The 21,559-nt window shown below is 38.9% G+C and overlaps 4 protein-coding genes across 5 annotated transcripts; 2 read left to right on the top strand and 2 right to left on the bottom strand.

Annotated features, from left to right (window-relative positions):
• Positions 1 to 477: 477 nt before the first annotated feature.
• Positions 478 to 3,883, bottom strand: mrps31 (mitochondrial ribosomal protein S31). Its single transcript, XM_026327530.2, has 7 exons — positions 3,712 to 3,883; positions 2,539 to 2,985; positions 2,289 to 2,441; positions 2,007 to 2,150; positions 1,851 to 1,927; positions 1,356 to 1,496; positions 478 to 1,269 (listed from the first exon to the last, which is right to left on the bottom strand). The coding sequence occupies exons 1-7, from the start codon at positions 3,822 to 3,824 to the stop codon at positions 1,034 to 1,036; spliced, it is 1,311 nt and encodes a 436-aa protein (XP_026183315.1). The 5' UTR covers positions 3,825 to 3,883; the 3' UTR covers positions 478 to 1,033.
• A 244-nt stretch (positions 3,884 to 4,127) lies between these two features.
• Positions 4,128 to 9,480, top strand: taf6 (TAF6 RNA polymerase II, TATA box binding protein (TBP)-associated factor). Its single transcript, XM_026328290.1, has 15 exons — positions 4,128 to 4,332; positions 5,298 to 5,455; positions 5,606 to 5,692; positions 5,809 to 5,962; positions 6,063 to 6,119; positions 6,212 to 6,331; positions 6,773 to 6,894; positions 7,103 to 7,180; positions 7,290 to 7,391; positions 7,495 to 7,677; positions 7,868 to 7,942; positions 8,028 to 8,153; positions 8,328 to 8,501; positions 8,638 to 8,829; positions 8,924 to 9,480. The coding sequence occupies exons 2-15, from the start codon at positions 5,300 to 5,302 to the stop codon at positions 9,212 to 9,214; spliced, it is 1,917 nt and encodes a 638-aa protein (XP_026184075.1). The 5' UTR covers positions 4,128 to 4,332; positions 5,298 to 5,299; the 3' UTR covers positions 9,215 to 9,480.
• Positions 9,481 to 10,924: 1,444 nt separating this feature from the next.
• On the top strand, positions 10,925 to 13,611 carry LOC113142913 (diamine acetyltransferase 2-like). Of its 2 annotated transcripts, XM_026328276.1 has the most exons (7): positions 11,011 to 11,085; positions 11,301 to 11,352; positions 11,430 to 11,476; positions 12,496 to 12,579; positions 12,843 to 12,944; positions 13,035 to 13,075; positions 13,235 to 13,611. In XM_026328276.1, the coding sequence occupies exons 3-7, from the start codon at positions 11,446 to 11,448 to the stop codon at positions 13,412 to 13,414; spliced, it is 438 nt and encodes a 145-aa protein (XP_026184061.1). In that variant the 5' UTR covers positions 11,011 to 11,085; positions 11,301 to 11,352; positions 11,430 to 11,445; the 3' UTR covers positions 13,415 to 13,611. The 2 variants fall into 2 exon arrangements, with proteins under 2 accessions (XP_026184062.1, XP_026184061.1); XM_026328277.1 differs by lacking the exon at positions 11,430 to 11,476 and having other exon boundaries at positions 10,925 to 11,085.
• A 423-nt stretch (positions 13,612 to 14,034) lies between these two features.
• LOC113142912 (claudin-15-like) lies at positions 14,035 to 15,484 on the bottom strand. The gene is made up of 5 exons (XM_026328275.2): positions 15,209 to 15,484; positions 14,686 to 14,850; positions 14,434 to 14,515; positions 14,241 to 14,351; positions 14,035 to 14,134 (listed from the first exon to the last, which is right to left on the bottom strand). The coding sequence occupies exons 1-5, from the start codon at positions 15,423 to 15,425 to the stop codon at positions 14,035 to 14,037; spliced, it is 675 nt and encodes a 224-aa protein (XP_026184060.1). The 5' UTR covers positions 15,426 to 15,484.
• Between the last annotated feature and the right edge of the window lie 6,075 nt (positions 15,485 to 21,559).

Here is a 21,559-nt window from a genome sequence, read left to right as displayed (position 1 = left end):
TGGGAGTATACCTGTCAGTATTGCCATCTAGTGGGTTATTTGCATATATTTTTCTGAGCAGAACCAGGTGCCTTTCCACACAAACACACTTTATTTGTACAGCCTATACACACAGAAGTAAGGAAGCGTTGCCAGCATCTTATCATGCCAATCATTACTGTTTAAGGAAAAGTGAACAAAATGTGGAAATGAGGCACTTTCAAATGTCAACCTCTCATTTTCCACACTTTCTCAGACAATAGATCGCTGAGGGTGTTTTTAGACCAGAAGGAATCTGTGTGGTAAAAGCACTTCCCCTGCAGAGGGCACAAGGTTCAAGCTCTAATTGCAGTCCTACTGTAAACCTGAACTGAGTCCTAGATTCTGCACACAAGTTAAGACTTTTTTTTCTTTTTTTTTTTACACCCTGCCTGAGAAAACACCATTAATCATGACTATAGGTGTTTGTGTGACCTTTGGCAAATGAAAACACACAAAAATATTTACACTAATCTATTTTTTCCATGTGAAAGTCTTTAACAATTCATGAACTTTTTGTTTTAATGCCACCTAATCTGTGAACATGGATACAAAACTAAGCTTCCTTTTTTTTTTTTTTTTTTTTTTTTAAAATCAGTGTTTTGATCAAGTTAACCAGCACTGAAACAGGCAAATAAAGTGTGACCAATGATCTGTGGTATGCACATTACTGTTGGAAAATAAGCAAAAAGCCAGGACTGTACTTTTGCTGCCTTATTTTGTTTGTATACTTGGTACAAGCATATTCTTCCTGTACATTTTCCTCTCTCATGCAACAAGCCAGGGTTGAAGTGGTTAAACAATGGTTCTATGTCCTGACCAAAGTATTAGAAACAGTAGATATTGTACATTTGACACTAACAGGCCTCTAGAATGAATAAAGAACTCCAAACTAGGACTTTTTAAACTGTACGAGTAAAGATCATCATGGCAAAGCCCCACTGTTAAAAAACAGACTTTGCTTTTATGTGATCGCATTCAACTAACACAGAAAAACTATTTAAATGTCCAAAGTTTAGTTGAGAAAAACATCAGCCTCTCTCAGGACGTCCTCTTTTTGATGGAAGTAGTCTCGAAACCAGGAAATGTGCTCCTTTTTCTGTTGGACTGTCAGGTATGGGTTTTTGGACAGACCGACCACGACGAGCTCCATAAAGTGACGCACTGGTCCTTGGCGGGGGAAGCCCTCCTCCAAGTGTTTCTCTAAGAAGATGTGCTCATGGAACGGTACACTGGCTTCCTCCTCAAGGCCTTACACAGAGCAAGAAGATGATGTCAATGTGTCCTGTCTTTCTCCTGTACAGACACGGAAATCAAATACAACCTTCATTACTCACCAGCTTCATTGTTGATTGGATACTGCCACATTTTCCCCTCTTTGGTCCACTGGATCATTTCCTCAAACCCATTGCGTGGCTTTTGGTTGATTGACTCAGACAACTGATGAGCAAAGTCCATGTCCCATAGATTTGGCCGTACTGAAACAAGAACACCAGTATAATAAGTAGACGTCCTGCTGAAGTGTAAACCAAAAGATTTTTCAATCTTGCATAACATCTGAAACAAACAGCAAAAAGTATTAAATTTCTGCAACTTGAGCAGAAGTGGCTAAATTCAGGATGACAAAGGAAAGAAAAACCTTTACTTATTTAAATACCATAGAAGTGTTAAAATAAAACATAAGGTTTTGGGCTAAGAAATGTAAATCTAGGATAACACACCCCACAAATATCTCTACAGAACGGTCTGGACAACAACGTAAACAATTTAAGACAAACAAAGTTAATAAATAATACTAGACCAAATCCTGAAAATCTTTAATTCATTATTACCAACAGCTGATTCAGCTCCATCTTCATCAGTAACAGGTGAGAAGATGTTTAATCTTTTCCCTGTGAACAAATTCCTCCTGAAAAAAATAAAACACTCATTAAACACATGGTTCACCTCAAAACCTTTCTGAGTAATGATGTGATAGAAGTGTTTACCTTCTCCGAACGCCATCCAGCTCAGCGGTGATGCCTCTGTCATGTGTATAACCTTGGCCATCATCATCAAAGCGGATCTGATTCGCTGGTTGAGCGTTCTGTCTGTTCGGATTCTTTCCTACTTTCATGTCAGCAATAATGACTCTGAGAAAATATTGTTTGATTGATGTCTATCATGTGAATAAAACCTTAAATTTGCTGTTATACAAGATAAAAGAGCAGAAAAACATTTACATTTACACACTGGAGACATACAGTATATATTGGAGTTGGGACACATACCCTAAGTTAGTCACCTCCCCTTTCTTCTGAGCCTCACTGAAGGCCTCATGCTGCCTTAGCCGTTTGAGCAGCTCGGACTCGGCCTGGCTGTGGTTCGGCAGTGTGGCAGCAGCAGCAGATGCAGCTGCAACTAGTTCAGGATCGATTGACACGCTAACAAACACAATGCAGAGAGGCTGGAATCAGGGGATGATGAGACACCAAATAATATATTTTCAGGTATTCCCTTTAAGTCAAACTGCCCTCTCACCTCTCTGTTGAAGCCTCTGCTGTAGCCCTCTGAAACATACTGATGGTGCTCTCCATAGCAGCTGGCTTTGACTTTGGAGACTCATAATTTTGCTTCACTTTCAAGTTTTTGAGCCTCCTCTTGCTGGTGACTTCCACCTTCATAGCTCCAAGAAGGTCAAGGAGATTCTCCTTCCCAGTCTTTACCTGTTCATTTTTAACATTTCCCTGCTGCTGGGCAGAACTACCATTATCTGTCTTTAACACCACCGGCTCCTCCGTTTGTGCAGCCGTCCTGGTGACTTTAACGTCGTCTTCAGTTTTCTGTGTAGCCAAAGCTGAAGTTTCTGTTGGGCGAGCCTCTTTATTTGTTTCCTCGTCATGATTAGAAGGAAGACTATTGTCTTTCTTTTGACAGAGACTGGCTGAACTTGTGCTGTGCGCTTTGACTCCCCCTCCATTTGTAAGCCTATGTTAAGAGGAAAACAAATAATCATCATAGCTGTCTGAATCAGCAAGGATCAGATGAGTAAATTGCTGATGGTTTTTATTCTTGCTATTAAACAGAAAACAAAATGCCCATCATTTCTCTCAGGTCAAGAGTTCAGATCAAGTGACTTCTGACAATTTCTTGTTTCAATCAACCAACTGACCCTAAACAACCCTAGTCCAAAAATACTGACTTCACTGTCATGAGATGAAGCCTCAACTGCTCAAATTTGAAAAGCTAGAAAAAGCAAATCTTTGACATTTTTGGTTAAAACGAGTAACATTAAAACAACTATTTAATGATCAACAGTGCTGATCAACCGAGTACTGAGTGAACACAAAAGGCCTGGTACTGGAGACTGTATGTTCATTATGGGTTGTGGGCAGGAGACAACACGGGACCTAAAACATAAATATCTGTCATTAGGATGTGAAGCTGCTATACACGTTACCATGGAAACGACCTGCCAGTGATGCAACTGGACCGGTGTCAATCAAAATGTCCCGCACCGCCTGTGCAGATCGAGTAAGCTACTAGCTAGCTAGCTTTGCATTCCCCGTTATTTGTGGAAAGAAGCAATTTTCGAGCAATTTCGGACTGACGTCATTTTTAGGGCACAGAAATTGCCCGTCGGCTTTTTCCTCAACAAAACTGCATCATGAACAAGCTGACGTTGGTTAGTGACGCTTGTGTCACTGAACTCACCTGGAAACCGGACCTGTAGCACTGTTGCATTTAGCTGCTAACACACACGACTTGTAGACACCGGCTGAGGAGTTTCGAGCCGTGGACACAGCTCGCAGTAAAAACCTGGACATGACTGCTTTTTTCTCACTGTGCCCTTCCACGTTCCTGACCTCAGGTGTTACAACGTAAACTCACCCCCGTAAACTCGAATATAACAATTGGTTCCGGACACTGTCCTCTCTGTTAGGAAATTGACATTTCATTAAATAATTATTTCTAATTACGTGATCATAGCACTGATGACTTTATATTTTTAAATACCGTTCCTTTACTGATCTGTAAAAAGTTTCTTTCTAAACAAGCTGAGGTGGTTACGTTGTGTGTAAGGGCCCTAATTATAGTCTCGCGATATCACACCCAGAACGTGACTCAAAATGGCGATGTAACAGAAGCGCTAATTCGTAACCGGAGGTCTCCGCTGCAATCCGTGAATTAGTCAGTTATTCATACCAAGACATGGATATTCATAGAGAAGACTCAGCTTTGCGAAATAGTCGTTGTTTCACATATCAACATTGAACTTTTTCATTCGCATAAGTTCCCGGTTAAACTCGGAAAGAAGAGAACAACTTCACACAGGTAAAAATGTCAACGGAGGCTAACGATTTCTAGCATGCTAGCTAACGTCCAGTGCAAATAGCAAACTGCACAGTTTTTAAAGCCATGCAAAGTCACTGAGAGGCATAAATACAGCCAATTTTTAATCTTTGCTGTTAATTGCATGTGAATGAATATACTTATTATATGGCTTGCATGTAGTTACGTGGTTGTGGTTCCGTCAGTGTGTAACGTTACGCGCTTTCTGTTTGTTTACACATATGAAACCGTGTTAAAACAAGTTGATTTGTGTTTTGGGTATTAAAGTGTCTTACAACATTGAGTCGGGGGCTGCAAACTGGATTTTTAACATCGATAACAGAAAACGAAGCTCACTGACACTTTATTTGATCAATATTAGCTGTTACTACTATCAAACTTGTATCTGATTCAGTTGGTTAATTGAGACATATTCTGCAAAAATCACAACTGTTAGTTTATGCTGCTAGGCCTGAAACTGTTTTTTTTTCTTCATAAAACTGCTTAAACTCTAGTCAGGTTGCAACAATAATGATCTGCGTCGTTCAGACTTTCACCTCAGCCATTGAAATGTGTAGGTCCCTCAGTGATGTGAAGGCGCTACACATGTAAACAGTGATGTGCCTTTCCGGAGTAATGGGTGAACAGTTTTTGATGGTGGCTTCTTTTAGACTGATTTATAGTTGTTTACATTGTATTATAGCCCAGATTTAAAGCAGCAGGACATGCTGTTTTATCACTTAACTATGGTATGTCAAGTCTGTCAATAATATCAACACGTTGTAATTGTGATTTCAGATCCACTGAGGGCTGATTCAAATTTTAAATAAATGACTATTTTAATTTGCAGCTTTAGTTAAAAGTAAGGATGCAGTCACTACATGTCTGTGAACTTAATGTGAAATATTGGTGCACCTGTGAGAGGTTATATTTACTTATATTTATTTATGATTTGTGTACTTTATTAGTCATGGCAGAAGAACGACGGCAGAAGCAGTGTTCAGTCACCCTGCCTGTTGAATCCATGAAGGCCATGGCAGAGTCTGTGGGAGCGGGACAGTTGCAGGAAGAAAGCTGCATAGCACTAAGTGAAGAAGTCAGCTACAGAATAAAAGAAATTGCACAGGTGAATCATAACTTATTGAAGCAGCTATTTTGTTTGTGGGACTGTAAATTGCTCTAGAATCACATTCTTCAATGTTTTATGTTCGTTTTACATTTGTGTAAATTTATGTTTGAGTTCTGTTTGAACTCTTTCCTTTGTCCTTTTATATAGGATGCTCTGAAATTCATGCATCATGGAAAGAGACGTAAATTAACCACAAGTGACATAGATCATGCTCTCAAGCTAAAAAATGTGGAGGTAAGAGAGAACAGGGGTACTTTGATTTGAAGGAAACTATTTTTCTCTCAAAACCACATGATGAATGGTATTTAAAGGAAATCATAATGTGGATTTTCTTTTTCTTTTTTTTCTAGCCCCTGTATGGATTCCAGTCGCAAGAGTTTATTCCTTTTCGCTTTGCAAGTGGTGGCGGGAGAGAGCTTCATTTCTATGAGGAAAAGGAAGTTGACCTCAGTGACATTATCAATACACCACTCCCTAGGGTTCCATTAGATGTGTCTCTCAAAGGTACACAGAAAATCACTTTTATATACGTTATAGTTGAAGATACTGTATTGCCTTACCTGATTTGTAAACCTATACAATATGCTTGTTTGTTAATACATAGCCCATTGGTTAAGTATTGAGGGGGTGCAGCCTGCTATTCCAGAAAATCCACCACCAGGTGAGATATTCCTAAGTCATCTTCTGTAAAGACACAAATACTGAAAGGTAATTCTTCATGTTAAGGATATTCACTCCATTTCTTCATTTCAGCACCAAAAGAACAACAAAAGACTGAATCTACAGAACCTCTCAAACTGGTCAAACCTGGTCAGGAAGAGGAAGGTGCAATTCAAGGCAAGAGTCAGGGGGCAACAGCTGCTGATGGCAAAGGTTAGTATCTAAACATTATTATAAAATTAAGTTCTTCATTTTTCCTTATGCCTCTCACATATTGTGCCTATTTCTTGCCTCCATAATCCTTTATAAGAATTAAAGATGCACCGATTGACCGGCCAGTGATCGGAATCGGGCGATTTTTTTGCATGACTGGCCCGGATCGGTGACCAGTTGGTCAGTCTCACACCTTGCCAATTCAGAGCCAATATTTTTATTGCCAGTGGCGCAGACAATGATGTCACAGCCATGCGTACACTCAGTCACATGTAAACATGTAGGTGGTGTGGACAGTTCTTTAAAAAAAGAAGAAAAAAAAAATCTGAATTGGCAGGCCACACTTACTGAAAAATTAGAATCGGGTAAGAAAATTGCAGTCAGTGCATCTCTAATAAGAATGAATGCATTCTTCATCCCATGTTTGTCTGTCTCTTTCAGGAAAAGAGAAGGGTCTAATAAGGTTGAAGCCACGCAGCACACATGAACTGTCTGTGGAGCAGCAGCTTTACTATAAGGAAATCACAGAAGCATGTGTTGGCTCCTGTGAAGCCAAGAGAGCTGTGAGTCCTGCCTATCTGCTTGATTATTTTGTAGATTGAGTAATAATGTAATCACCTTTTTTATTATATTAAGAAAATGTATTAATCAAGCTATGCTAATAAAGCAAAACACAAAATTGTCCACATGGTTATGGAATTCTAACAAAGTATCAAACCCAAGTTTTAACCTTGCCTTCTTTTGATAAATGTTTGCTTTTATGTCATCCAGGAAGCACTGCAGAGTATTGCAACAGATCCTGGACTGTATCAGATGCTACCAAGATTCAGCACATTTATTTCTGAAGGAGTGAGCATCTTTTCCAACCTTTTCTAATGTTCTGAAACATTAACACAGAGCATATAAAATACTTCAACATATATTTGCTGAAAGCACTAACCTTATGCTTACCTCTAAGGTTCGCGTAAATGTGGTGCAAAACAACTTGGCTCTGCTGATTTATCTAATGCGGATGGTCAAAGCTCTGATGGACAACTCCACCCTGTATTTGGAGAAATATGTGAGTGAATGAGTGAAACAAAATTATGTATTACATTTTAAAGGGTCTAGCTACAACAAATACACTTGTAGTAATATTTTTTCCCCCCCATACCTACCTCTAGCTGCATGAGCTCATCCCAGCTGTGGTGACCTGTATTGTGAGTAAGCAGCTGTGTTTGCGACCAGATGTGGACAACCACTGGGCTTTACGAGACTTTGCTGCCCGCCTTATGGCCCAGAGTTGTAAGACTTTCAGTACTACTACCAACAACATCCAGTCGCGTATTACCAAGACTTTTACTAAGGTGGGTTTTTCAATGTGCTGTTTCTACACTATCTTCCACAGAGAGCATTCAGCAGCCTTAGTATGCAATTAAACACAACCCCTGTTAAAATGCAGACAAGCGCAAGTCAAATGTAGTATCACTCTGGCTATGTAACTCTATGTCTATGTAACTATGTCTTTGCTGTTTTGAAATTCCAATGTTTCCTCAGAGTTTGTTGGATGACAAAACCCAGTGGACTACACGTTACGGCTGCATCGCTGGACTTGCTGAACTGGGACCTGATGTGAGGGAGATTCTGTTTTCTGTGGCCTTTTTATCATCTTCACTCTTTTCGTTCAATGCCAACATCTTCATTTTGCTCTTTGTAGGTGATTAAGACATTGATCCTTCCTCGGCTTGCTGTAGAGGGTGCTCGCATCAAAGCAGTGATGGAAGGACCAGTGGTCTCAAATATTGATAAAATAGGAGCTGACCATGTTCAAAGCCTTTTGCTGGTAATAAATGGAGGTCTATGATCATAATGCATTTAAAAACATTTTTGCACAGTTTGATACATTTGTAAACTATGCATTTCACAAAAACATTTATCAGTTATTGTTTCTTAATTTCTATCAGATCGGCACTTCTGTTTCATATACACAAAATATGTTTGTGTTTGCTTTTCAAAGAAACATTGCGCAAGTGTTATTGCCAAAATACGACCTCAGCCTGACAACTTGGAGCAGTTTCGAACAGACTACGGTTACCTCGGACCCATGCTGTGCTCCCATGTAATGAAGGCCCGGACTCAAGCAGCATTGCAAGCTCAACAAGTCAACAGAACCACATTAACAATCACACAGGTATATTTAATGTTATAATAGAAATATACTTTAGGTATACAGATGCATAACTCTAAGTATAAATATGTAATAAAGCTGGAAGGAAATTTTATGAGAGAAATAAATGCCATAAAATATTTCTATGTATTTCTTGCAGCCACGTCCCACCCTTTCGGTCTCACAAAGTAGTTTACCTGGGTCAGCAGGGCCTCGCACCCCCAGTATCATTAAGGTCCCAAGTTCTCTCACCCTGATGTCCCCTCGACCAGGGACCCCATCGCAGCCATCTCCCCCAGCAACAAAGTACATCGTCATGGCAACTAGTGCAGGAGCAGCCTCTACTCAGCAGGTGTTTTAATTTTTCATGTTTATAAGTTTAGATGTGGAGGTCTGGTCCAGTTCAGTTTACATGTCTTTTTTTTTTTTTTTTGTCTGACCTTCAGGTAATCACCCTCAGTTCTTCCCAGTCTGGTTCACCAGTAACTAGCACAGTTCCCAGTGCTACTTCGACTTTGCAGCCTTTGGTAAAACTGGAGTCTGGCAGTGGCCCTGGACTAACAGGTTCACGACCTATGCAAAAGTACATAGTGGTTTCTCTTCCCTCATCAGCCTCTTCCTCTTTGGAACCCAAGAGCTCTGTGCTACCAACTTCAATTTCCTCAGTCCCACTAGAAGCAGGGATGAAGCTAGAAAGGTCCGAGTCTCCTGGAGCAAGCACACAGTCGCCACACTGAGACTTGAATATGTGGTGGAAATTTTTACTCTGTTGGTGCAGCTGAACATACAAGGAGGCCTGAATTGAAAGGGGGTAAACTGTAGTGGTATGAAGGGGAATCTTTGAACTCTTGATCTATAAAGAGTCAATGTGACCAGACATTGTAAATATATTAATACCCAGTCAAAATTAGGTTAATTTGTGAGGTCTGCAATGCTCCAACTTGTATTCTAATTGATTTCATGTTGTTTTTTTACTCTAAAATAAATCAGATTTTGTATGAACTCCTTGACTTAGGGGTGTTTTTATTTTTTGTTTTTATAAGAAAATTTGTATTTATCATTTTTGGCATTATAAAATTTTACTCTTCATTAACTTGTCAGGACCAATTATCTGAGCATGGTTTTAAAAGTAAATTCAAAATATAGCCACAAGCGGCGGCAAGCGGCCCTCGCCTCGTGCGAACCGCCTCCCTCGATGCACCGCCCCAACAATCGAACCGCCTCCTCCTGAACGGACCACCCCCCTGAGGAGACCACCTCCCCCCGAGTGCCCCCCCGAGTGCCCCCCTAAATTGGACAGCCTCCCTGAGCGCCCGCCCCGAATTGACTACCCCCGAAGAATTGGCCGCCCCCCCAATTTTCAAATCGTTATACAGGGGGCGCTATTGGGCCTATTTTGTTTAATCAAATGGGTTCAGGGCGGCAGGGACCACAATTCATCAATTGGTCCGATTCTAATCCGACAATGCGTGTGAGAGTTATTACAAGTTGAAGAAATGGTGGCGAGCCAAAAACCTGCGTCAACTTGCCGCGCCCGCCAAAGGCAAACCGTAATATTTATTTAAGAAATTTGGATAACTTTTGCAGCCCCATGGGTCTAGGCGATGCTGGCCAAAAATGAGCTCAATCGGTCAAAAGCCCAAGGAGGAGTTCGAAAGAATACGAGGTGAGAAAAATCAACGAACTCAATGACCTCAAGATAAACTCCCAGCTGGTGGACTTCCTGTTGGTCACATGACCTCGACATGAAGAAGAGATGTGCGAGGTTTGGTGACTGCGATGAAGAAAATGTCAGCGGGGCTCCCATAGGCGCAATGTATTTTGATTTTTGTCGGGGGCGCCGTAGAGCCATTCTTTTGAGTTTGTTTATGAAACCCATAAAATATCAAATTTTCACCCGATTCTGAGTGGCCTGCAATTTTGGTGAGTTTTCACACACGTTCAGGGGGTCAAATTTGACGGAGTTGCGGAACGTGAAGAATAATAACGAAAAAAAAAAAATAAATAAAAATCTTAATTTCTGTGACAATCTACATTTCCAGACCCACGGCCACCTGTCAATCATAATATATACATTTTCGGAAAGGTCTAACGCCCAGTAACGTCATGGTGGGGTGCGGGTAGACGCTAGACGATGCCTGAAGCCGCCCCCCCTTGCACGTTGAGCAATAACAATAGTCCCTGCGCTGGGACCTTTGGTCCTTGCTCGGGCCTAATAAACGGAATCTTATATAGGTAAGTGAACTACGACTCCCACTGAGCATTGCGGCAGGAGTAATCAAATCAACGAGTTTGAAATGTCACCGCTAAAATTAAATATCTACACTAGTGCGTAACGCTAAAGCCTGTTTAATGCAAAGATCAATTTAAAAAACATGAGTTTATATATATTTATCGTCTATGCAGTTTTGATTTAGCCTACCCTTTTATTTTGAAGTTTCTATTAGCACGTCGGAGCTGTTTCCTGTTCAACCTTTCCGCCTTAGAAAAGTTTGGTCTGTTGCGAGCACGGGAAAAAACACTAATTTTATTTGCCGCCGTAGAGATGAATTTCAAAATACGTCCTGCAACAAAACAAGACTGCAAAGAAATATCGCGAATGATCATGGTGAGCAAATGTCAGCGGGGCTGAAACTTTAACTGTCTCCTCTCTTCAAGGTTTTACTCCACAAGTGCTTCACAGTTTGAAAACCTCCAACTGGATTAATGTCCTCAGCCTTATGTTACAACATACTGCTACACTGCATTTATATATATATATATATATCAAATAACATGATACTTTTCATACATAATGTTATTTCTAAAAATCCCACTTTTCAGGAGTTGGCTGTTTACGAAAATATGTCTGACCAAGTGAAGATTTCCCATGAAGGTAAATTACAGAAAAATAAGTAAATACATATGCAAACATGTAATTATAATAATTAATAATGGCTCTGTTTTTATAAGGGACCCAGTCAGTGCCATGTTTATTAAATACACCTGCTCAGCTACAGGTAAATTATTGAAAGATATCAGTAATTATTAGTTTTATTAGTGGACAGTATTGTAAATCAGCCTCTCCTGACAGTCAGAATATGAGGGAAGAGTTTATGGCTTTGTGAGGATAACAGCTGTTCTGTTTTCACTTGTTGGCGCAAGTTAAGCGACATACACTCTGAGGTTTACCAGGTGAAACTGACAGTAATAACAATTATAAACCAAAGTCTGTTACATTTTAAGTGGCTTAGGAAGCCCCACCAGCCAGACATCCTGCATGGCACCTGGTAAAATTCAATGAGTTGACTATTTATATACAAACTCTTCATACATCACTTCATATATGAAGATTGCACAAGTATCCTTTTCAACACAAAAATGTGGCATTGGACAAAATGATCATAATTGCATAGCAATAAATTTGGAAATGTAAACACAACAATGTGCAGGGGGAGAGTGTTACTTATTATAGATCAAACAGTACAAAACTTTGCTACCAGACATGTTTAATAATACATGGAGTGTGTCAAACAGTAACAACGATGAGACTACAGTCAGTTTGTTAAGCAGAAGCAAATTGTTTCAGTCTCTTCAGACTCTCTCTCTTAAACGTGCAGTCAGTTTAGGAAGCAGGCGAACCATAAATACAACAGGCAGGCAGCACGAAGAATAGCTGTGATTTTTACAACACATACAGCACATTTAAACGTTCCCATGTGGAGTTTTTGACCATTAGTGTCACTGTACAGCAACACTGTGATGACAAGCTGTGAGCACAGGAATAAACTGTTTTTGTTTATGCTGACTGAAGACAATTCATACAAACAGCTGGTGGTAGTGTAGTTTAAATGAGTTTTAATGAACTAAAATGAGAGGAATAGAGGAAGACTTCAACCTGAAGTTGGTTTTAAATATGAAACATTTGAAAGAGGTTTATAAATAAACTTAACTCTGGATAAAACCTGCAGATTTGGACGCGTATGAATACTGACTTGTAAATGGAAAGACTGATAAATGACTTTTGGTTTTACTTTAGAACTAGAGCGAGACGGTTTCTGCCAGAATCCCTTCTTCGAATGCCTCATTGCAGAGGTGCCTGAGGAGCATAAATCTAAAGAAGGTAAATTGTGGATCATCGATTTTTCAAGTGTAATTGTCCCTGTCAATACAAAATCTGTGCCCGCACTGTTTAGATATGCCAATTGAACGCCAAATCATAATGATTACTCAAAGGGTGTGGCAGAAAATTTCATCACAGACTTTATAATGCTCACTATCTTTTATTAAAGACCCAGGAGCAGTTATTTCATATTTACAGTAAAATGTTTTATTTCTGTTGTTTCGGGTTGTCGTTATGGTGACCTGTGTTTTCTGTCAACATAGGATTCACTATTGTCGGATACGCCTTTTACTTTTACACTTACAGTACATGGAAAGGACGGTCACAGTATTTGGAAGATCTGTATGTGATGCCAGAATTCAGAGGTAAAATATATTTTAGTGCTGCCAGTTTTCTTGTTCCTGTGGTTGTTCACAGTTTCTTTATAAATGCTTTAATAAATGCTTGATTTACAGGAAATGGCATTGGCAAGGCTTTACTGAGCAAAGTTACTGAGGTAAGAATGTTTTTTTTAACCATTTTATCATAATTTTCCAGTAATAATGGGATTTTAATGTTGTGGTATCTTTGTCCTTGAAATAAGAAGGTTATGTTTTAAACTCAATTGCAACTTTAAAAGTTTTGTTGTGTAAGATCGGCTCTTTTGTTCACTCAGGTGGGGAAAAACAAGGGGTGTGTGCGGCTGCAGTTGTCTGTGTTGAACTGGAATACTCCCTCTCTAGATTTCTATGCTGCTAAAGGAGCTCAGGACCTCACCGTCAGTGAAGGGTGGCACTTCATACGTTTTGACGGAAAACATCTGGACGATTTGGCAAAGGGAGCACCCAAAAATTAGTACTCTTCCTAGGGGAAATATGTACTTTATCCTGGTTGATCAACATTATGTCTTAATTTAAGGCCAATCAACACATACATCTGATTTATAAAATAGACTTTAAATACTCTAATTTCATTAAATTACCTTTGGCGTTCCTTCATTTTGGACGCATGCTCAACCAGTTTGTCTTGAGTAAATCCATAATCTTCCTGTCATCCTCCTGTGTACCGTCATAATCTTTTGTTAACATTTTCAGTAACAAAATATGTAAGCATATATCACACTAGATCTACAGTAACACATTAAAAATTACCCATAAGAAAAGTGCAGATTTGAAATATACGTGTCAAAAAAGATAAACACAAACACAAAACCTACAGCTCTTATATTTACATTAGCTTCAGCTCAAATGAAGATATAGAATAAATGTAAATTACAGAGAAGTCTTGCATCAGTGTAAACATCAAATGTCTATCACCAAAAAGTTTAGATCGGATAAAGTAATAAATTGCCGAATGAAATAAAGGTTACTGCTTCTAAACTACAGAGATGATTACATCTGAAAGTGTTTTTTCTGATGTAAATGCTCAAACCAGTGACTTGAGACCAACCCAGCTGGCTTTGCTTCCTAAATAACTTCAGACATATACTTTTCTTCCATAGTTGTTTGCCACTGACTGAGATATTGCCACAGTTGACGACACATGTCTTCCAGAGGACTTTTGGTAATGATGTTTTCTAAAATATAAGACACATGTTTCATTTATAAAATACACATCCTTTCTATTATACCCAGTGAATTAATATCACACTTTTAAATTAAAAAGAAACTCACAATACTTACATTTTTTCATTGGTTGTTTTGACTTTGCAAGCACACAGCAAAAATGAACCTCCACAAATGGCAAGTGTGGCTGAAGACCAGCCGATATACAGGGCCTCTCCAAGCTCATATCTGTGATACAAGAACATATATTTAACATTTATTTTTCTCTGTAGTGTTATTGGTTATTAGTGACCTCACCATATTTACTTACTTTATCCCTGGATAAAACTGGTCAAAGAACAGTTGTGTGATATTGGCTGCATACCAGGATACAGCAATCACTGTGCAGATTCCTGCAAAACACAAAACACTGTTAACTAACTTAACAAGTGGGATGGGTTTTCAGTGCAGGCCATGTCATTTTGAAACTACCAAAAAACCAAGTCCTCACTTTGTTTTGCACAGCATCTTTGAAAATGTCCTCTGAACAAACACTTTTTTTACATAGACGTTGCATCTTTACCTTGGAATAGAAAGCACACTCCACCTACTGCAGCAACCCTCCCCTTCAGGACATAGTTTTCTCCACCTATTTTTGAACACTGCATTCCTGCGAGAGTCGCCACAAGCCCAAACGTCCCAGACACAATGGAGGTGATCATGAGTGCCCGGCAGGCCTGAATGTACCCTGTGTGCAAACAAAAACACTAATAATGAACGTGCTTAATGAAGTTTTCCATTAAAACAACATGTTTATGCAAACATCACAATGAGAAACATGACGCTGTCACAGTGTTGACATGAGCACCGGAGAGGTTTGCTGGTCGTAACCCTGGTTCTCTGAGCACAGGCAGAGTATGAAAAAGGAATTTCTTCACTCGTTACGTTATCGCCTCTTTACACACTGAAGATGAACTAGAATATATTCTTTTGTCAAGTCAAGTCAACTAAGACATAGCTGCTTAAATTTCTTATTTGCTGTGTCACAGTATTTGAAGCATTAAAGCATGATAAGCAGGCTAATCATATAGCTGCTGACCACATACCATTAAGTTCCAGCAAAGATGGAAAATCCTCACAGAAGTGAACGCCTGTAGAGTCAGTTGTACAGGACATCCAGAGGTTTTCATAGATGGTACTTGTGGTGATAAGACCACCGTCCACTTTAGAGACCTTCCAGTATCGATTTGAAAGAGCAACCCCAACCATGAGCCAGCCCAAAAAGCCCAGGAGCAAGAAAAACGCTTCTAGCTTTGCATTCATATTTGCTAGCCCATGTACAGCCTTCCAGAGAGAGGAATGATTTATACAAACTCACTCTCTGAGAAATCTTCCTGGACAATCGTGTAGTTTTTGTTGGACCCACAGTCTCAGTGTGCCAGACTAATTCCCAGCAACTGCCCAGTTGAGATGCTACAAAAAAAAACTAAAAATCAATTATTAATTCCAAACAGCCCACATACAATTTCCCCAATTATTTTGAACTCCACCGAACCTTTTAAGTGAAAGGCTCCAAATATTTACCAAAGGACAACAGAGACATGTCCAACCTTCAGATGTTCTTACTAATAAGTAACTAATAGACTTACAGCAATTTGTCACATTTTGACATTACTTTGAACAATATCAAATATTATTGAAGAGATATGAGTTATGTTTTGGCTCCTTATTTCATCCTTTGTCTGAGGATTGAATGAATGTTTGCGGCACCTAAAGGTCCTGATCTCTCACTGACACACAGAGCCAGAAAGTCTTTATTGGACAACAAGCGTTGTTCATTATCAGGTTTTTACTGTTATGGTGATGATATACCACTGCATCATTTTGGTCATGCACACAGAAAATGTGTTTCTTAAAGGTGCAATGTGTAAAATGTAAAAATTTTAGTGGCATTCAGTGGTGAGATTTCAGAATGGTGAGCACCCCTCACAACCCACCACCACATTGCTCCTTTTTAGATTGAGAAAATGCAGTGGTTGGTGATTACACTTTAATGAAACATATTTATGAATACTATGTATACACTTTCTGATAGATCAATAAATATTAAAGATTAAACCTTTAAAACTTTGCTCACATGCTTTAGACGTCAAAAAGATGAACAGTTAAGCAGGTAATATTTCAGGTGATATTTATGAAGTTAAGTTAAATTATGTTTGTAGTACATTTAAAAACAACAAAGTTGCTTTACACATAGAGAAAATTAATAGATGATATGGTATTTGCAATAAAGTTAATGTATAGTATTGGTTTTAAGATTTATGGACTGAGAAATGACAAATTACATATTTATAAGGTTTTATTTCACACGTATTAACTGTACAGCAGGGATGCCCAACCCATGTTCCTCAAGTGCCACTGCCCTGCTCTACCCACTCTGATATTTACACTTGAAAATACATGTATGTTATAGATAAAAATAATCAACTGATTATTAGTCCACCTGTGGTAAATTAAATGGACAGGGCATGATTTAGAAAGACACACCTCACAGAAGGTGAGAAGGCCTCATAGCTGGCAATGCATATCAGAGCATAAACCAAAAGGTAAAAGGAGCTGCCTGCAGAGCTCAGAGACAGGATTGTTGGGAACGTTGGGGAAGGCTGCAAAAAAATCTGCTGCACTGAAGGTTCCCAGGATCACAGTGGCCTCTATAACACTCAAATGGAAGAAGTTTGGTACAACCAGGACTCTTCCAAGAGCTGGTCACCTGGCTGGGATAAGGGCCTTTGTAAGAGAGGGGACCAAGAACCTGATGGTCCCTCTGACTGAGCTCCAGAGATCCTGTGTGGACATGGGACAAAGGTCCAGAAGGACAACCATCACTACAGCCTCCACTGATCTGGGCTTTATGGCAGAGTGGATGGACAGAAGCTTCTCCTCAGCGCAAAACACATGAAAGCTGCTTGGAGTCTGAAGGACTCTCAGACTGTGAGGAACAAGATTCTCTGGTCTGATGAAACCAAGACTGACCTGCTTGGCCTCAGTTCTAAATGTTATGTCTGGAGGAAACCAGGCACCTCTGATCAGCTGTTCAATACCATCCCAACAGGCTGTTTTTCAGCAGCAGGGACTGGGAGACTGGTCAGAGTTAAGATAAAGCTGAATGGAGCAAAGTACAGAGATATCCTCAATGAAAACCTGATCCCCAGTCCTCAGGACCTCAGACTGGACCGAAGGTTCACCTTCCAACACGACAACGACCCTAAGCACACAGCTAAGACAGCACAGAAGTGGCTTAGGGACAACTCTGAATGTCCTAGAGCTGCCCAGACACGGCCCTGACTTGACCCCTGGAGAGACCTGAAAATGGCTGTAGAACTAGAGTCCCCATCCAGCCTGACTGAGCCTGAGAGGATTTGCAAAGAAGCAATCCTCCAGTCCAGGTGTGCAAAGCTTGTTGTGTCATACCCCAAAAGACTCAAGGCTGTAGTTGCTGCCAAAGGTGCTCTCCAGTGAAGTACTGAGTGAAAGGTCTGAATACTTATGTAAATGTGATATTTCAGTTTTTCCTTTTTTAATAAATTTACAAACATTCCTAAAATTCTGTTTTCACTTTGTCATTATGTCTCACTGTGTAGATTAATGAGAGAAACTGAATTTAAACAATTATAGTATCAGACTGCAACATAACCAAATTGAAAAAAGTGAAGGGGGTCTGAATACTTTCTGAATGCTCTGTACAAACCTGCAATTTTTTTGAGTATGACATGGATTCAAAAATATAATCAGCTGTTACATACAACATCAGAAAATCTAACGTGAAAACTATTAATGGAAAAGATTTAACGAAGCTAAAGAAATTGTAATTAAAACACATAAATGACTGTTCTGTTTTCTAGGCTTTGTGATCACAAAAAGGTTAATAAAAAAAATTTCCATTTTGACTTTTACTTACCTGGGAGAGCAAAAAGAGATGGAAATTCACGACAGTCATAATTTCCAGTTGAATCACTGGCACAAGACATCCAGAGGTTCTCAAAGATTGCGGAGGTTAGAATTACGCTGCCATCTTGGGTGGATTCTCTCCAATACTGGTTTTGTAGTGATATGAAAATCAATATCCAACCAACAAAACCTAGAAAAAGTGCTACAACCTCAAGGATCTCTTTCATCTTTTTTGTATTAATTAGCAAAATTTAAAAACAGCCACTGCGAGGAACTCGAGGAACTCTAGTATATTTTGAATGTGTGATTTCTTTTCCTCATGCACTCAAACGTGGTCTAATTTGAATGTTGACTTGGTGGACACAGCTACATTACAAGCCTTGCATTCCCGCCCAAAATTCATGACATCGCACATACCTGGCACGTTACCCAATGAATAAAACAGTCATTGCAGCTTTTAATCCATGTGCCAAAATGTTTAAAAGCCTGGAATCACTTGGCACCAATTGCGTTGAGATGCTTCGGAAGTTTCTTCTGATGATAGATCACATAAAACTTCACAGTTTTATTCACTGGTTTAAGAAGCCTTGCAGCAGCACTTTGCAAGACATATTCTAACTACACTGAGCATGAAGTAGCTCAAGAGAAAGCTTCAGTGATGTGGAAATGAATTGTTTGGCTTGTGTTTTTAGGAACTCCTTTCAAGTTCTGTAAGCAAATATAGAGAAAAGTGGATAAGAAGTTGTTGGTGGGTATTTTATTGTCTGTTAATGTTTAATGGTAGCAGGACAAAAAAAAATGCATTGACATTTTTTGCTGTTGTGTGTGGCTTTCACAGTGATGTCTGCTCTCTTGAAATGTTATGCTCATATGGTATAATGGTGTCACCTAAAGAAGCTGGAGAAAGGCAGCTATTCTAGCACATCCTAAATAAATTCATTAGATGTAGAATTAGGCAGCAGAGGGAGGATTTAGTAGAACCAAAGTATATACAGTACAATTGTGTTCAGTTTGTATACCTGCAATGAATGTGTTAACTCCACCATTAATCCGTGATGACTTTTAAAAACAGATAAAGATCTTTATCTTTTGTTTGAGTCTCGTTCATGAGAAACTTTAAACTCACCGTTTATAACAGATAAAGATCTTTATCTTTTGTTTGAGTCTCGTTTATGAGAAACTTTAAACTCACCGTTTATAGTCTGTATCTTATCTAAATGTGAATTATCTTGTAGTTCAAAGTACTGCCACATACTATTGCACAGGTGCTCAGGTTTTAAACGTATAATCATGTCTGTTAATATTTAATGTCCTAGTGCTTCCCTCAGTGAACCTAATAACTTTTCTAACCTCTGACTCGTGCTGTGACCAGACCACCAGCAGCTCTCCACTAACTCCACCAACCTGAGACTGGTTCTGTCATTGGCATTGAGATGATTGCTTGTTGTGATTTGGTGCTATGTAAATATATTGAACTGAGCAAATGTGTACAGATCTTGTAATCTAAGGCCATCTAACATGCTTTCAGTAAAGGTTGTTTAAGTATCGTGATGTTTGTATAAATTTGAACAGTCACTATTTCTGTACTGACTAAGTTTCAGTGAAGAAACTGCTCCCATACTTTGATTTATGGACCAGATCACGTGCAACACTAATGACAGCTGTATTTTTTATGTACAGTTTCAAATTCACACGATAAAGAAGTCACAGTATTACCAAAACAATAATAGTAGGAGTGCCACACTGTAGATATTTTAAATGAAGGTGTCATAAAAACATCAATAACAATAATAGAGATGAATGTTAGTGTGATCTTTGCTAGAACATCCTGAATTTCCCCCATGGTTGATGAATAAATGATCTATCTATCTATCTATCTATGTATGTTTGCTCTTTGGGGGTTTGGGTGTGGATTCTCAAAAATCATTGTCATACTAAGATAATTTTGAGTTTTTTTAACTCTTTTTAATTTAATTAATTAATTACTTTAAGGAGAGTTTGTATGTTCTCTCTATACCTGTGTAGGTTTTCTCCAGGTGCCCCAGCTTCCTCCCATAGTCCAAAAACATAGTCCAGCCCCTCATGACCAGAATTGGACTAAGTGGTATAGAAATTGGATAGATATATATTAGAGGCTTGTAGACACAGCCTATGTCTTTGATAGTCTGAGTAAAGATGGATTCCCCAAAAATCTTTAATCTGCATATAAAAGCACTGCTCACTGAATTGTACATGGAAACCCCACCACAGATATGCTAAATATAAACAATATCTCGATGTAACTGTGTTTCAGTAATACCACAAACATAAAAGTTATGCTGAATGTTTGACAATCCAGTAATAATACATTCAAAGTTCTTTGATAAGCTCCAGGTCTTTTCATGTAAGAGTAGATAGAGCTTTATTGCTCCAGATAATAGAATTAAAAGTAGCATTCATTTCTTAAGGAGCATAATATTTACAGCTATATTATTTTCTGGCCTCGTGAAGTAATTAGAGTCATGGTCAGTGTTGCGTAAATAACTTAACAACATTAATGATTGTGATTGAACTAAGACCCTTAACATGTGACTGATTTATTTAACTGTAAAAGTAATTATCTTACTTATATATTAAGCACTGGACTATGGAGTTAATTCAGTCTTTTATGTCTGCAGCAAATCTATCATGACTGATTAGAGCCAAGTCTCCACGAGCTGTCTCAGTTTTTATATCTGGTGCCAGTTCAGCTCTTTTCTGGTATAGCTGTTCAGAATAATCGCCATTACTGTAGTTGTTGTATGTACTGATTATTTCTGTTGATTCTTAGCACCTCCAGTGAAACAAAGTCTCAACCACAAAGAGATTTTGCTCCTGGGTGACATATTTTAAACTTTTAGTGGAAATCTGGAGTTAAAAGAGATTACATCAGGATAAACCTCTCCAGGAGATACAGCAGCAGTTTAAATAACTTGTGAGCACCAGCAGTCAAAGCCCAGATTCACTTAAAAATCTCAGTGACCGGATGCTATCCATAACTAGGGCAATGTTGCCTGTGAAGCGTATCATCGATGTTTTTTGAAAGTATCACAAAATACATTTAAAGTAAAACCACTTTGAAGTACATGGTGATTTGCCTGCAAAACAGAAAACTGAAAGAGATCCAGAATACAGACCTGAATATGTTACTTCTCTGAATAATATTAATATTTAAATGAGTTTATTTGGCCACATAGTTATTTGACTTTACCATCATGATTTTGTCAGTTTTTTTATTATCAAAGCAGGTTATGGATTAAGAATTAATAATAAACAGATAACTGGATACAAGAAATCATGTAACGCACATGACAAGCAAGCAATATTGAAATAAGATCAAATCATGTAATCCTCTTGGCTGTTGGTTCAGGGTTAGGACTACAGCTCAGTATCTCTCACTGAGCCTTTGACCCTGTGCATAAACTCTTATCCTCGTCTATATCCTGGCTGAGCTGTAAAACATTTTGTGACATTTGACATTTTTAGACCAA

The sequence above is a fragment of the Mastacembelus armatus genome, chromosome 14 (assembly GCF_900324485.2).
Source record: "Mastacembelus armatus chromosome 14, fMasArm1.2, whole genome shotgun sequence".
Lineage (NCBI taxonomy): Eukaryota > Metazoa > Chordata > Actinopteri > Synbranchiformes > Mastacembelidae > Mastacembelus > Mastacembelus armatus.
The sequence above is the reverse complement of the archived record's forward strand: the minus strand, read 5'-3'. Positions and strand labels throughout refer to the sequence as shown.